This window comes from Mixophyes fleayi, chromosome 7 (assembly GCF_038048845.1).
Source record: "Mixophyes fleayi isolate aMixFle1 chromosome 7, aMixFle1.hap1, whole genome shotgun sequence".
In the NCBI taxonomy this organism is placed as follows: Eukaryota; Metazoa; Chordata; class Amphibia; order Anura; family Limnodynastidae; genus Mixophyes; species Mixophyes fleayi.
Genome location: NC_134408.1, coordinates 49,564,681 through 49,578,267, shown reverse-complemented (window position 1 = coordinate 49,578,267; position 13,587 = coordinate 49,564,681). Strand labels below are relative to the sequence as shown.

Here is a 13,587-nt window from a genome sequence, read left to right as displayed (position 1 = left end):
TACAAAGATATCCGAATACATACGAAAGTACCTCGTCTTTCACCAGAGTACTAAAATTCTATGTGTGCTATCTAGTATCTTGAAAACACATATTAGAAGTACTGCTCTTTGAAACATGTAGCACAAGATTTTAATACTTTGGTTATAGGTTGATTCTTGTCCACCTACTTCAACCTAACTTATACACAGACACGCAAGAAAGAATGTAAACAATAGGCACTCACATTCTAGTGAAACTACTTTAGAAATGAGCCCCTGCTTACATTCTCGTCTACATACCATTAATTATTTTATTTGTTATATTTATATGTAAATGTATGTAACTAGAACATTTTCTTTTTTTATGCAGGAAGAATCCAGCATTAGATGTTTCATAAAGCCACAAGAAAGCCTAGAAAAATCCCTTGAAATTAACCGTCAGAAAGGGAAAAAGAAAATCCAGAAAAGGCCAAACTATAAAAATGTTGGGGAAGAGGAAGAAGAGGACAAAGCCCCTGATGATGGCCAAGAAGATCCCGATAAGGCTAAATGTACAGAGATTAACTCAAAAGGCATCAAGACAGGCAGTGAGACTGAAGGTGAGAAAAGTGTCTGAAAATAATGTATTCTCACATTGTGGTGCAAGGACACGTTTAGTGTGCTATAGTAGTAACTTCTGTTTAGAGTTGTTGTTAATACTGTTATGCACGTTTTGTCGCTATCCAATAACGATTGTCGAATCCCGGTGTGTGGTTCCAAAGCACAAAGTAATTTAATAGCCAAAAGTAGCAGAATAACAATGCGAAATAAAACAAGTACAGCCGTTACTTATCGCGGGCGCTCTGGATCCAGTGAACAGTCATTCAGGTCTGAAGGCTGTGGTCAAAGAAGACTGGTCACTAGGTCCAGAGCCCCTGCTTATATGCAGTCAGTGAATACAGTAAAACAATGCAGATGATATGGCTTGCTTCTATTGGTCCAGGCTTCAGGAAGGTCCAGTGTACTGCAGGTCATAGGCCAGTTCAAACGAAAATATCCAAAGGTGGGGGTCAACTCTCCAGGGGATGCACTCCGATTTTCCCGCCAAGAATCCAGTTTCTACTAGTCTATTTGCATTATACAGTTAGTATCACTTTAAACATTTATTCGCTAACTAGAGTATGCAAGGTGCGATCTCTTCGGCGAATGAACCAGACAACTGCTGATTAATAGGGGATTAAAATGATACTAAACGTGACATAGTTCCTGCAACCTGAACCTTTGATTTCACTAATATGCATTATAACTTATAATACTAAACATAAATACTGGTATATTTCAACATAAATAACTGTGTTGCAACTACAATTAATGTGTACTAATTACAAATGTGTATGTTCGTGTGAATGTGTGTAAAACCTGTTATTACCACGTGTTGCGGCTGGATACGCCCTTCCATGCCGTAGAGTGCTCTACGCATAATTTCAGACAAAGACAAGCAAGTTTGCTCAATATTAATTGAAATGACTTTATCCAATTTGCTGACTTCGACAATACATGTCTGGTTTGGTCATTGTTTAAGCATGGTTTGCTACTGTAAGTACTCAATTATTTAATTGCAGTTTAAATGTGATGATACATTTTATTTATTTTATCTGCAGTAACCCGTAGCAAGCAATCTGATATCCTCTTTTAGTTTTCTAGTTTAATGAAAACACACAATTGCTTGTTGCACTGTAAAATTAAGTCTCTCTTGATTAAAACATCTAAAGCTATATTCACCTTTTTTTCAGAAAGCTTAGTACATTTAATACACTGCTAGAGTACAGTTCATTTCTTTCTTAATATATTAGCAATAAACTTCTATTTCAGCAGATAATGCATTTCAGAATAATTTGTTTCAGCCAGTATACTTGCCACAATTTCATAATCAGGGGCCTGATTCATTAAGGATCTTAACTTAAGAAACTTCTTATTTCAGTCTCCTGGACAAAACCATGTTACAATGCAAGGGGTGCAAATTAGTATTCTGTTTTGCACATAAGTTAAATACTGACTGTTTTTTCATGTGTATTGGGGGCAGGGGAAGCTACATGCGCTGTAATTTTTGTGCAGATGACAGATATTGACTGTGATTTTGTAGTTTGTGTTGCCAACTTTATCCAAAAAAAGGTTAAGAATCCCTGATCTAAGTTTTTGCCAGTAAGAAATTATTATAGAGATTTATCACATAAAACTAAACAAGTAGTGGACAAGATAAAAATGAGGAATTGGTTCTATTCCTGTGAATGGAATATTAAATATGTGCCCTTTTCATTATATTTAGAATATTTAGGGCATGTGAATATTTTTTGTCAACAAGTGTGATGTATTTATTGGCCGTTTACATTGACTGTGATATGCTTACTCAGTGTTTGTATGAGGGATAAAACTAAACTTTAAAACAATATAAATATAAAATTACAACACAGTATCCAGTCTCTGTATCAGCCATCTATTAGCATAGAACTTGAATGAAACATAAGTATAGTGATCATTATATTATAGTGTCTGATTAGGGGACCATTCTAATACCTAATAATTAAAATGCATGTTACCATTTTTAGGGAGCATGAATGCAAAATAGTAATAATTATATCATACGTTATTACCAAGCCCTTCTTATTACCCAATCATTATCATCATATCCATTATTATATAATTAAGATATTCAGGCTGGTAGACCTGGTCACAGCAGAAAATCCGTTTCTTGTTTTTTTCAGTTTATTTATAGGTATTCATTTTCATTCCACTTTTTTAATATTTCGCTTCTTTGTCATATTTTCAATAAAGTTTTATTTTAACTGTATATTAAGACATTTGAAATAGAATTCCTTGGAGTGCCCTATCTACACACTTTTGTTCTTCTTTTTCAATGCTAAGCTTTAAAACTGTAACGTCTTTTATGATCCAGTGTTTCTGTTGCTATTATGTAGGCTTCTTCAAAATTAAACAGAAAGTAGAGCGCCACACAAAAGCTGTCACAGTGCTGGCATCTCTCAGGAAAGAACTAGTTGGCTGTGGTAGATATCAGAGACACACCACATCCGGCCAAACTGCTTAGAATTGAGAGGACTGGTCGTAATGTACAATCTGAAGTTAAAGGATTGTTGAAGCTACAATAGTGATGGACGAAGGCTAAGTCAAGGGATTGGAGAATGTATAATAATGGGGGTTGAAGCAGAGGTTGAAGGATTGGAGAAGGTAGAATCATGATGTACAGTCAAACACTCTATATAGGGAATATATAAGGCCTACAAACGGGTGAGATGAATTGTTCTGATTAACTTGACCTTTTCCACATAGTGCTGATTGAACGATAACGACAGCTGTGTCCAGGTGAGGTGACCAGCTAGATTGTTGTCCTTGGCAGAGTGCCGAGTGCCGATTACAGGAATTGAGAGAAGGTGTTTCTAGCTGTCGTCGTGCACTGTTTTCTGTCAGCTGTCATCTGGAGCTAGTGTTTTGAATCCTCACAGTAATTGTTTTCTGTCAGCTGTCATCTGGAGCTAGTCATATAAATCCTCAAATAAGCTATAAAAATCGGATGTACCTCTCTCCCTTTGGCTCGTAATGTATTCTTTGCTAAAGAGTATGGTTATCTCCATTAATATAATGTGTAATTATGCTTTGGTTATGAAAATACTGGGAGAATTCAAGAGGGCAATTTTAAGCATTTCATCTTCTTCATTTTTTATTTTTTTTTACTAGTAAATATCATAAGAGACTACTCAGTAAATAGTATGTACTAGTCGGTAACATTATCGTGAAATACTTTGTTTAAAATGCAGAACTAACAATTTTTAAGTGTGTGTCATGCTTCACCACACACTGGTGCAGAAATCTTAGTTTAGTACAAAATTAAGAAGAAGGCTCAGATTAAGCAGTTCCTACTTTTTTTTTTTTTTTTTTTCTTTCATGCTGAGACACCTTTTTATTATACCTGTCTCAAACAAAAATTAACTACGAGAAATCATAATGTTGTATGAAACATGAATAAATGTTAAAAACCAAACCAATGGCAGCCTTTACTATAGGTTTGCTTCCATTTTGATTAGCTAGAGCCAGGTCAAACAAAAACACGCCCTCAGTGAGAGCATATAAGTTAGCTCCTCCCCTACCTCTACTTATTTTCTGTCTCTAGCTAGAAGGGTCAGCTAGGAGTTTATTTTCTGTGCAGGGCTTACCTAGTACTCTTACTCCAACGACGCACCACTTGTCTAGTAAGTTGAGATCAGGTCTGTGACCTAGGATCTACTGTGCTGCTACCTCCAGGAGCAACGTTGGTAATGAATAGTATTTTGAAAAATCATGTTATAGATCGTTGAAGCTGTATCTGTGCCTGTGTGCAGACCTGCTCATCACTGGGCTCAAGGAATTAGGTATGGGACTATGTTACATCCATGAGGAAAGTTTTTTCACATAACTGAAATTTCAGATTTGGAATTATAACCACCACTTTCACCATATTTATTGGGAGGGAAATTCTTGAGGACCACTTAATCTTGGAACTAATTATTTGCATTCCGCTTACTGAAGTGTAATTGAGGAAGGCAATTTTGTATTAACACGAGTGCTTGATAGAGATATATGTATAGTTCCAGAAGCTTGCACTCGTGTCACTCAGAATATCAGCTGCAGGGGTGCATTTCCTTTGTGTCTGTTTATGACCACATATATATATAGTACAAAAGAGAGGGCACTCACCAGTACTTCATCGGGATTTAGAGTTTTATTTACTCACTGACTTCAGCTAAACTAGGACATTATCGTTGTTTTGATCCCAGAGGGACCTTTCTCAAACAGAGCAGCAGTATGGAAAGCCTGGCATCTTACTCTACCACCAAACTTATACTGTGTATCGCTAGCACAACATGCACCACCCTCCAGATTTTGCCGGACGTCACTCTTTCATGCGTTCCTCAGTGGACCGCAAACTACATTATTAATATGAATAACTAGAATCTTTAGTTACATATGATGAACCTCTGACTCCAAAATATAGGAGTCAGGTGAGCAGTTCAAGGAGGCAAGTAGGTATAAGTCAGGAAGACACTATTCTAGACAAAAAATTTATACTGCACCTAGACAGTCCTTTCAGCTATTCAGACCAAAGGATGGAAGAGCAGATCAAAGTTCACAATAATGACTATTATCAGGAGCAACCCCCAATAACATGAAATAGAATTTCAAATTTTTCAGAAATTAATTACCCACTCCATCTCGGGTTTCCCCAGAGAAATATGACCAATGTTTTTATTCCAAGCTGTTCCTTGTCATGAAAGCTGTATTTGGTTTTGGATTTGAGAAGAATCCACACATTAGTACATGCCAAACATGTTTGAATGGAATCGGTGTCATCGAGTCATCAGCAAAAGGACTTTATAACATTCATAGACCTTCAGGATGCTTACGTTTTTGTTCCTGTAGAAATGCAGTGCAGGAAACTTATCAGATTCTGGGTAATGGGGTGCCATTTTCAGTTTACATGCCCACTGTTAGGGTTGGCGATATCCCCGAAAACTTTCATCAAGGTATCGGCTACATTTGCAGCAGAAATAAAAATAGTACGAGAAGTCAAGATATAACCATATGTGGGAGACAATCTTGCAGTGGGCGAGTCAGAAAAAAATAGCCTTAGAACTGCTAAGGTAAAATATATATATTTTTTGTTTTGCAACAACATGTTAATGGGTAATGAACAAGAAAAGGAGTCATTTTGTACCAACACATAAGTTGAAATTTCTGGGAATCCATATTGCCACCATACAAAATAAAATATTGTCTGAAGAAAGAGGTGTCAAATTTCTGAGTCTGTCAAGGCAAGTACAGGTTCATTGTGAGACAATGGTAAGGAAAGGGCTGTGGCTATTGGGAATGTTTTCTTCAGCAATAGGAGTAGTCCCGTGGTCCAGTTGGCACATGAGGTGTCTCCAACTGAAGCTTTTGAAGAAGTGGAATCACAAAATGTTCTCATTGGACCAAATTATAAAATTGTCAGAAACCACCAACACATCTCTAGTGGAGAAGTCCGAAGTTTGTGATAAGAGAAATGTCACTTTCAGAGCCGGAGTGGTATTAATACTCACAATGGACTCTATGGAGAACCCATCTTCAAGAAAAAAATATCACAAGGTGTGTGGTCACTGAAAGAGAAGAAATTGTACATAAACAATTTGGAAATGAGCAGTTTGTAAAGTAATACAACATTTATAGTATCGATTACAGAGGGGAAAAAATTCTAAGTGTATATTCAGACAACAGAACCTTGGTGGCCTTCAGAAATCATCAGGGAGGAGCTGGAAACAGAGCAATGATTGCAGAGAAAGCAAGAATTATGCTTTTGGCAGAAAATAATGTAAAAGTGTTATCATTGTTACATGTAGCAGGCAAGGAGAACATACTAGTCGATTATCTCAGACAAATCCTTCCAGAGGAATGGAGTCTAAATCATGAAGTATTCCAGATACTAATAAACAAGTTCGGACTTTCACAAATAGACATAATTGCAGCAAACCTCAATGCCAAAGTACTCAGATTTCTTTCTCCACACAGAGTTCCCTGAACAGAAGGAATACAGTAGCTTTGAGATGACTATATGTTTTTTCCATGCAGTTAAACAAATCCATCATTTTGTGGCTTCATGGGACCTAAATTTAGTCCTCGATATGCTAATGGATGATTCCTTTGACGTACCAATGAAATTAATGACTTTAAAAGTGTTTTTTAATGGCAGTGACTACTGCCAGGAGAATTGGGGAGTTGTGCGCATTATGGTGCAAGGAACCTTTCCTGAATATGAATTCAGATAGAGTAATGTTAAGAGCCAGTCCTACTTTTCTGCTAAAAGTAGTATCTACATTCCATATCAATCAAGAAGTAATGCTACCAGCTTTCTTTCCACAATCTAAGGATAAATAAGAAAGAAAAGAAACTACATTCATTAGATCTGGTCAGGACAATTGCTATATTCGAGTCTATATTTTAGAACACGGGATATTAGAAAAACAGAATAACATTTGTGATAGCTGCAGACCATTGGAAGACTTATGCTCCCTCTAAACAAGCTATATTTAGTTTGATCAGAGAGGGAAATGTATACGCAAACAGGTGGAGTAGACAGCCAGTACCTGACGTACTGAAAGCACATTCATCTTTTCAACATGAACGGTAGCTACATGTTGGACAAAGGTGGCTTAGGCTTCTGTGACAAAGTTGTACAAAGTGGCAGGATGGACATCCTTTCATACCTTATCCAGTCATTAACTTGATGATTTACCATCAGGAAAGTCTGTTTGGCAGACATGTTCTTCAGTCAGCCACTAAATAAATGTGTTGTGTAGCATATACTTGCTAATTGGTTCTTTGTTACCCCCTTGTGTTTTGCTTGGGTACATCCTAAAGTGAAGGCTGCCATGGAGGCATGAAGGGGGAAATGTGAATTTTCTCACTGTTTAAATTCTTTTCTTCAAAGTACCCCACAACGGCCTAGGATATTCCCACCTAGGTTGTTTTATATGTGTTTATATGTTTCAGAGACCAGGATGGAAAGTACAACAAAAAGTGTATCCAACATAGGATACCAATGGGCGCTGACTAAAAACAGTAATATAAAAAATATAATAGCTTCTCAGCATCAAAGTGCATAGATTATTCTCTATCCCAATTTATAAACATACGTTGAGTACAATATAGAAATGAGTATAAATTATTACCAATAAAATATATGAACCAGCAATATTAATCAAAATACATTACCATCATAACCCAATAGTAAAACTTAATTTATTAATTAAAGACCTATATTAATTATAAAACAATAAATTCTATTTCAAACTAATCCCTCATAGGGGATTTGAAGTGGTCATCTTGTGTATCCTAAACGGTTTACTAGCTATTCAGGCTATAAGCCTACACTTTCAATCAAAGGTCACAAACAGGATCAATATATATTAAAATGTATCCAAAATTGCAGCCATATAATATTACTATTAATTGCTGCTTCTAGTAGGGATTGTTGTGGGTCAATCTCCAAGAATTATAACCAGAAAAAACCCAAAGATCATAAGAAGCGCAGCCTCCCCCTTTTCTTTAATTATATTTATAAGGGGCCACAGATTCCGTAGCGCTGGATACAGAAGCAAGTAACAAATAGATGAGGTAATACACATAAGTAGCACACATCAGTGTGAGTAATGCTATGAGGACTCGCACGGAGTACAGCAAAAGACATGACAAGACGAACGAGGGAGTCAGACAGTAGACAGACGTGGGACAATAGGTAGTGAGGACCCTCCCTGTGAGAGCTTACATTCTAGAGGGAGGGGTGGTGAGTGATAGTAGGACCGGGCTCTCGGGTGAAGACTTGAATTCTTTATCTTACTAGTTTCTCCACAGAGTAACTTTGTGGTTTCAACAGAGATAGCACAGCTAGAAACAGAACACCCTTTTAAGTGGATCATATCCAATTAAGAAAGAGTGTTCAATCAATTAAGTAATCTAATTAAACCATACATTTTCTATAACATTCTCAAAAAACAATTATTTAATATTTAAGATGGTATCTTGTGGCTGCAAATTGCATATAAACAATATAAATCATAAAATAAAATATCAGTTGATTTGTGAGATAAGATCAGTCAAGTCTTCAACTGAGAGCCTGATTGATATTTTTCAACTGATATTCCCACTGTCAGTATTTACATAAAGAAATAAGAGGCTGTGTGAGACCCAGGTCTGGGCTCTCTGAACTACTGATAGCTGAAGCCTGATCTGTGTGTGGAAATAGAGACTGTTACCCCTTTCATACTGCAGGATCGACCCGGGTTTTTGCCAGGGCTCATTCCGGCATCCCGGGTCGAGGCAGCAGTATGAATGACTCCAGGTCTAATTCCCGGGTCGGCCGACCTGGGTGTTTTGGTGGGGTAATTTTTGGGTCCGACCTGGGTCACTTGCACTATGAACGGTGAGACCTGGGTTTTTCAACCTGGGTCTCATCAACTAGTGTAAAAAAAAAAAAATGTATTAAAAAAGTACTCTTAATACCTTTAGTATTTCCTCCACGCTGACTGTCCGGCAGGTTACATGAAGAAATTACATCATTCCTATTGGCCAGGGAGAAAATTCTTAATTTAAAGCGGCAATAGTGGACCCTACGCATGGATTACATTATATATTCCTCTACTGTGACTTGGATCCCAATTTTTAAGGCAAATGGTTCTTTGAATACGATGGTGAGACATTCTGTTAACCAAGTATTTGATATCTGACCGGAACAGAGACTTTATTAATTCCCTTCCTATATGTGTACTGTATGTTGAATTCCTTACCAGACAATATTGATCTTATCTGGTTCTCTTAATTATTATTAGTTTGAGTATTCTCTGTTTGTATTATGTGTTTTTAAAAATTGTTTTTCTTTTTAAATAAATGTTATATATCTTTTATTCTTCTAGTGTATTACAGTGGGATTTTGTTTGTCTTGGAAAGGGGAGGCTGCGTTCTTATGATCTTTGTTTTTGTTTTTTTTTTTCTTTTTATAAAGCTTGGGAAATACTCAAACGATCATTGCTAACAGCAGTCCTTTTGTAACCAATTCATTTTCAGCAGGATTTTTTTCTCACATATGTATTTGAAAATGACTATTGTAGTGGAATAGGCAGGGCTGGCAAGAGGAATTCAGGGCCCCAGTACAACAACTTCATGGGGCCCCCCTTATAGTTGAGAACTGAGTGGCGGCACAAAAATGGAGGTGTGGTCGTGCAATTGGGGGCGTGGCTATGTATCACCGGGCGTGCCCAGGAAACCCTCCTACAAAACAAAAACCTTCAATGTTGTGTACATCATTGAACGGTCACCAAAAATTGGGATTGTCCCACTAGATTCACAACATTTCACACACTCTCCAGCTCTCTCCTACCTGTTCTTACTCTCACAGGTTTCTTTAGTTGCAGCTTGTCTGGATCCTGGAATGTTGGAGGCCCTATTTGGGTAAGAAAATGGGTACATTTAGAAAATTACAGCCAGCCCTAGCGTTAAATCAATAGCACCCACGATTAATAATTTAGGCCTTCCTCCAGCCCCAACATTAAAATAATAGTATTCACATTTAATAAGTAAACCTATTTCCCTCCTTACAAACAGCACCAGCAATAAATTAATAGTATTTACATTTCAGAAATATACCTATTTCCCACAACCATCACTGACATTAAATAATTCATAGTCACATTCAATAGAGACCTCACTCTCCCCCACATTCAGTAGCCCCCAAACCACCCTATCTTAAATAGTCCACACTATAAAATTGCCCAACCATTGCACCCATTAATTAGCCACCACCTACATCACACTACATTGCTACAAGCCCCCTGTGCCATCACACACACATTACTGTGCCACTTCATCACCATGTTGTGCCCCCTTATGATCACACTGCGGCATCCATGCTGCTTTTCCCCCCTTCACCTGGCCCCATCATCATCACTGTGCCGAGCTGCTCCCCCCTCCGACTTCATCACACTGTGCCATCTTGCCCCCCCTCTCCTTCATCACTGTGCCATGCTGCCCCCCCCTCTCCATCACTAGGTGCCTTTCTGCTGCCCCCCCTTTTCTTTCCTCATACTGTGCCTCTCTCTCTCCCCCCCTCCCTTTTTCTCATACCGTTCCTCTCCCCCCCCTTTCTTTCCTCATACTGTGCCTCTCTCCTCCTCCCTTTTTTACTGTCTGTGCCTCTCTCCCCTTTTTCCTCATACTGTCTGTGCCTCTCTCCCCTTTTTCCTCATACTGTCTGTGCCTCTCTCCCCTTTTTCCTCATACTGTCTGTGCCTCTCTCCCCTTTTTCCTCATACTGTCTGCGCCTCTCTCCCCTTTTCCCTCATACTGTCTGTGCCTCTCTCCTCCCCCCTTTTCCCTCATACTGTCTGTGCCTCTCTCCTCCCCCCTTTTCCCTCATACTGTCTGTGCCTCTCTCCTCCCCCCTTTTTCCTCATACTGTCTGTGCCTCTCTCCCCTTTTTCCTCATACTGTCTGTGCCTCTCTCCCCTTTTTCCTCATACTGTCTGTGCCTCTCTCCCCTTTTTTCTCATACTGTCTGTGCGCCTCTATCCCCTTTTTCCTCATACTGTCTGTGCGCCTCTCCCCTTTTTCCTCACACTGTCTGTGCCTCTCTCCCCTTTTTCCTCATACTGTCTGTGCCTCTCTCCCCTTTTTCCTCACACTGTCTGTGCCTCTCTCCCCTTTTTCCTCACACTGTGCTTTTCTCCCCTTTTTTTTTTTTTTTTTTTTAACTTTTGTACTAGTTTTTTTCTGCTCTTCTCGTCTGTCTTCTCTCTTCTTTCTTGGTCCTCTCTGCGCTGCTTCTCACTGAATGTCGGGCGTGACTTCATGACATCACACCCGACATTCAGTGTAAACAGAGCAGAGAGGAAGGAGGAGGGACGCTGGCGCAGCGATCACGTGAGTATCTGTATTAATGGGGTTTTTTACTACCCTGATCCCCCCCCACCAATGAAGGGGCAGAGCCCCAACCACCCCCCCTCCTGCCGCAAAAAAACCCCAAAAAGCTGGAAAAATCTTTCTCTGAACACGAGTTGGGGGACGCTGCGCTCCCGCAGGCCGTTTTATGCTTTTTATAATTATTTTAATTTTTCTGTCAGAAGGATGATCCATATTTAGGATATGTTTACATGATATAATGCAGAATAGGTATGAGAGATGAGGCAATAAACAACATTAATTAACAAGCCACAAGTACTGTTTTTTGTTTTTTTTACAATGTAGCAAATATAGTTAAATATTTCATAGAAATATTTCTAGGAACCTATAATAAATTTGGTAAATAAAAATGTCATAATAGTGCTTACTTTCACTATGTTAAAAAGAAATAGCCGGATTGAAGCCTCCTTCAGTGTTTACAAGTTGATTTGTTGTGCAGAGTGAATGTGTTAAGCTGATACAGCAGAATGGGGTTTACAGTACAAACAGTATAACATGGTTTATGATGACAACAGTGTTCTGAACTTATATGAGGTCATACACATATTGTAGTTTCATTCATTCTTATCAATGTTGCTTTGTAAAGCTTTTTGCTGTACGCAAGGACATTTGTCACATTTATGTCCACATTATTTTCTATAACTTGTTATATGTTTTTGCATTAGAAAGTAATTTTAGCTTGTATATTCCTATTCCTATGATAACTGGGGCACATGCAAAAGGTTCTATAGTCCATAGCAACCAATCAAGTTTTTTGCTTCTTATTCTCTTATTATGCAAATCAAACCTATATCTGGCATTTAACAATTGTATTTTGTTCTCCATGATGTAGTCTAAGGATCTTAGGAATGTAGATATGTAGATCCCTGGCCTATGAATTGTATTTTTCATGCACATTTTATTGTGGCTTTTATATGGAAAATGTATTTTTACTGATTACAGGCCAATTTCCAAACCATTGAAGCTATCAAAGGCAAACTGACCTACTCATCACCAGTTTTCCAATCACCCCCCCCCCCCAAAAAAAAATTGTCTGATTTCTCAGTAATAAATATTGGATGGTCTAATCTATGAAAGATTGCTTCTTTAGCAAATTGATCTTGGAAAATCACAAAATATGTTTCCACTTGTTTTAGACACTGATCCCAAAAGCAGTGAGAATTAAAATACAAAAACAAAAGTTTGTGCATGTATTTTTAATACAAGAACAGGCCCATTATTTTCAATGTTTCCATAGGTGAGTTGATAACTCAGTTGAAATCAATGAATGCATTGAAATTAATGTGAAAAGCTCCAAATTTTCCATTATTAGCAAAATGGACGAATTTCATTTCACTTTCACTTTGATTATGCTCAATATTTTAACATTTTATTACTAATTCATTAATGTAATTGCAGTGGAAGCTTTCAATATTCAACATGATCATAGTGCTTACAAATTATTTAGCCACTAAATAAAAGACTACTTTTATTAATGGGATAAAAAGATGGGAATTCTGGGGAGATGGAAAAAATTCAGGATCATTTGGAATTTACTTGACAACTGCGGAAGGGTGTCCAAATTCCAGACTTTCATAACTAATCTGTTTGGCTAGTAAAATGAAACTCCACAGATGGCGCTTTCACCATTTATTTTGATGCGCCCATTCATTTCAACAGGGTGGAAAATTGGCACATTTTAAAAATTGCTTGTGAAATCACCTTTTTTTAAATTAACAAAAACTGCTTCTTTATAGATTATAGTGTTAGGACAAAGACTCTTTTATTTTCTTTAGCAATTTCTATAGATTTTTAATTTATTTTTTATAAAAGGTTTAACATTTGGTTAATATTTTAATTAAAGAATGATGTGCAGTTTTAATTGTACCAGTATAAACTTTACAAAAAGGAAATGAAGGTAATTGACATGCAGTGTGAACACTCCGTTGTAAAAATTGTACTACGTTTGACCATTAGCTGGTTTTAATTTTAATATATCAATATTGTACCTATTACAGGGGTATATGAAATGTATCCTTTTCATAAAAGTGAACATTATAGTTTTGAAGCAAAAGCATAACTATTGTAGTAGCAAGGGGTACAGCTGCGGTAGGG

General features: G+C 37.6%; 1 protein-coding gene across 6 annotated transcripts in view; it reads left to right on the top strand.

Moving 5' to 3' along the window:
* The window catches only part of CLEC16A (C-type lectin domain containing 16A), a 260,297-nt gene that overhangs the window by 55,066 nt on the left and 191,644 nt on the right, over nucleotides 1-13,587 (top strand). For all 6 annotated transcript variants that reach the window (XM_075179808.1, XM_075179805.1, XM_075179807.1 and 3 more), the window contains one exon: nucleotides 350-578. In XM_075179808.1, the coding sequence (XP_075035909.1) occupies nucleotides 350-578 (229 nt within the window). The remainder of the gene's footprint in view (nucleotides 1-349; nucleotides 579-13,587) is intronic.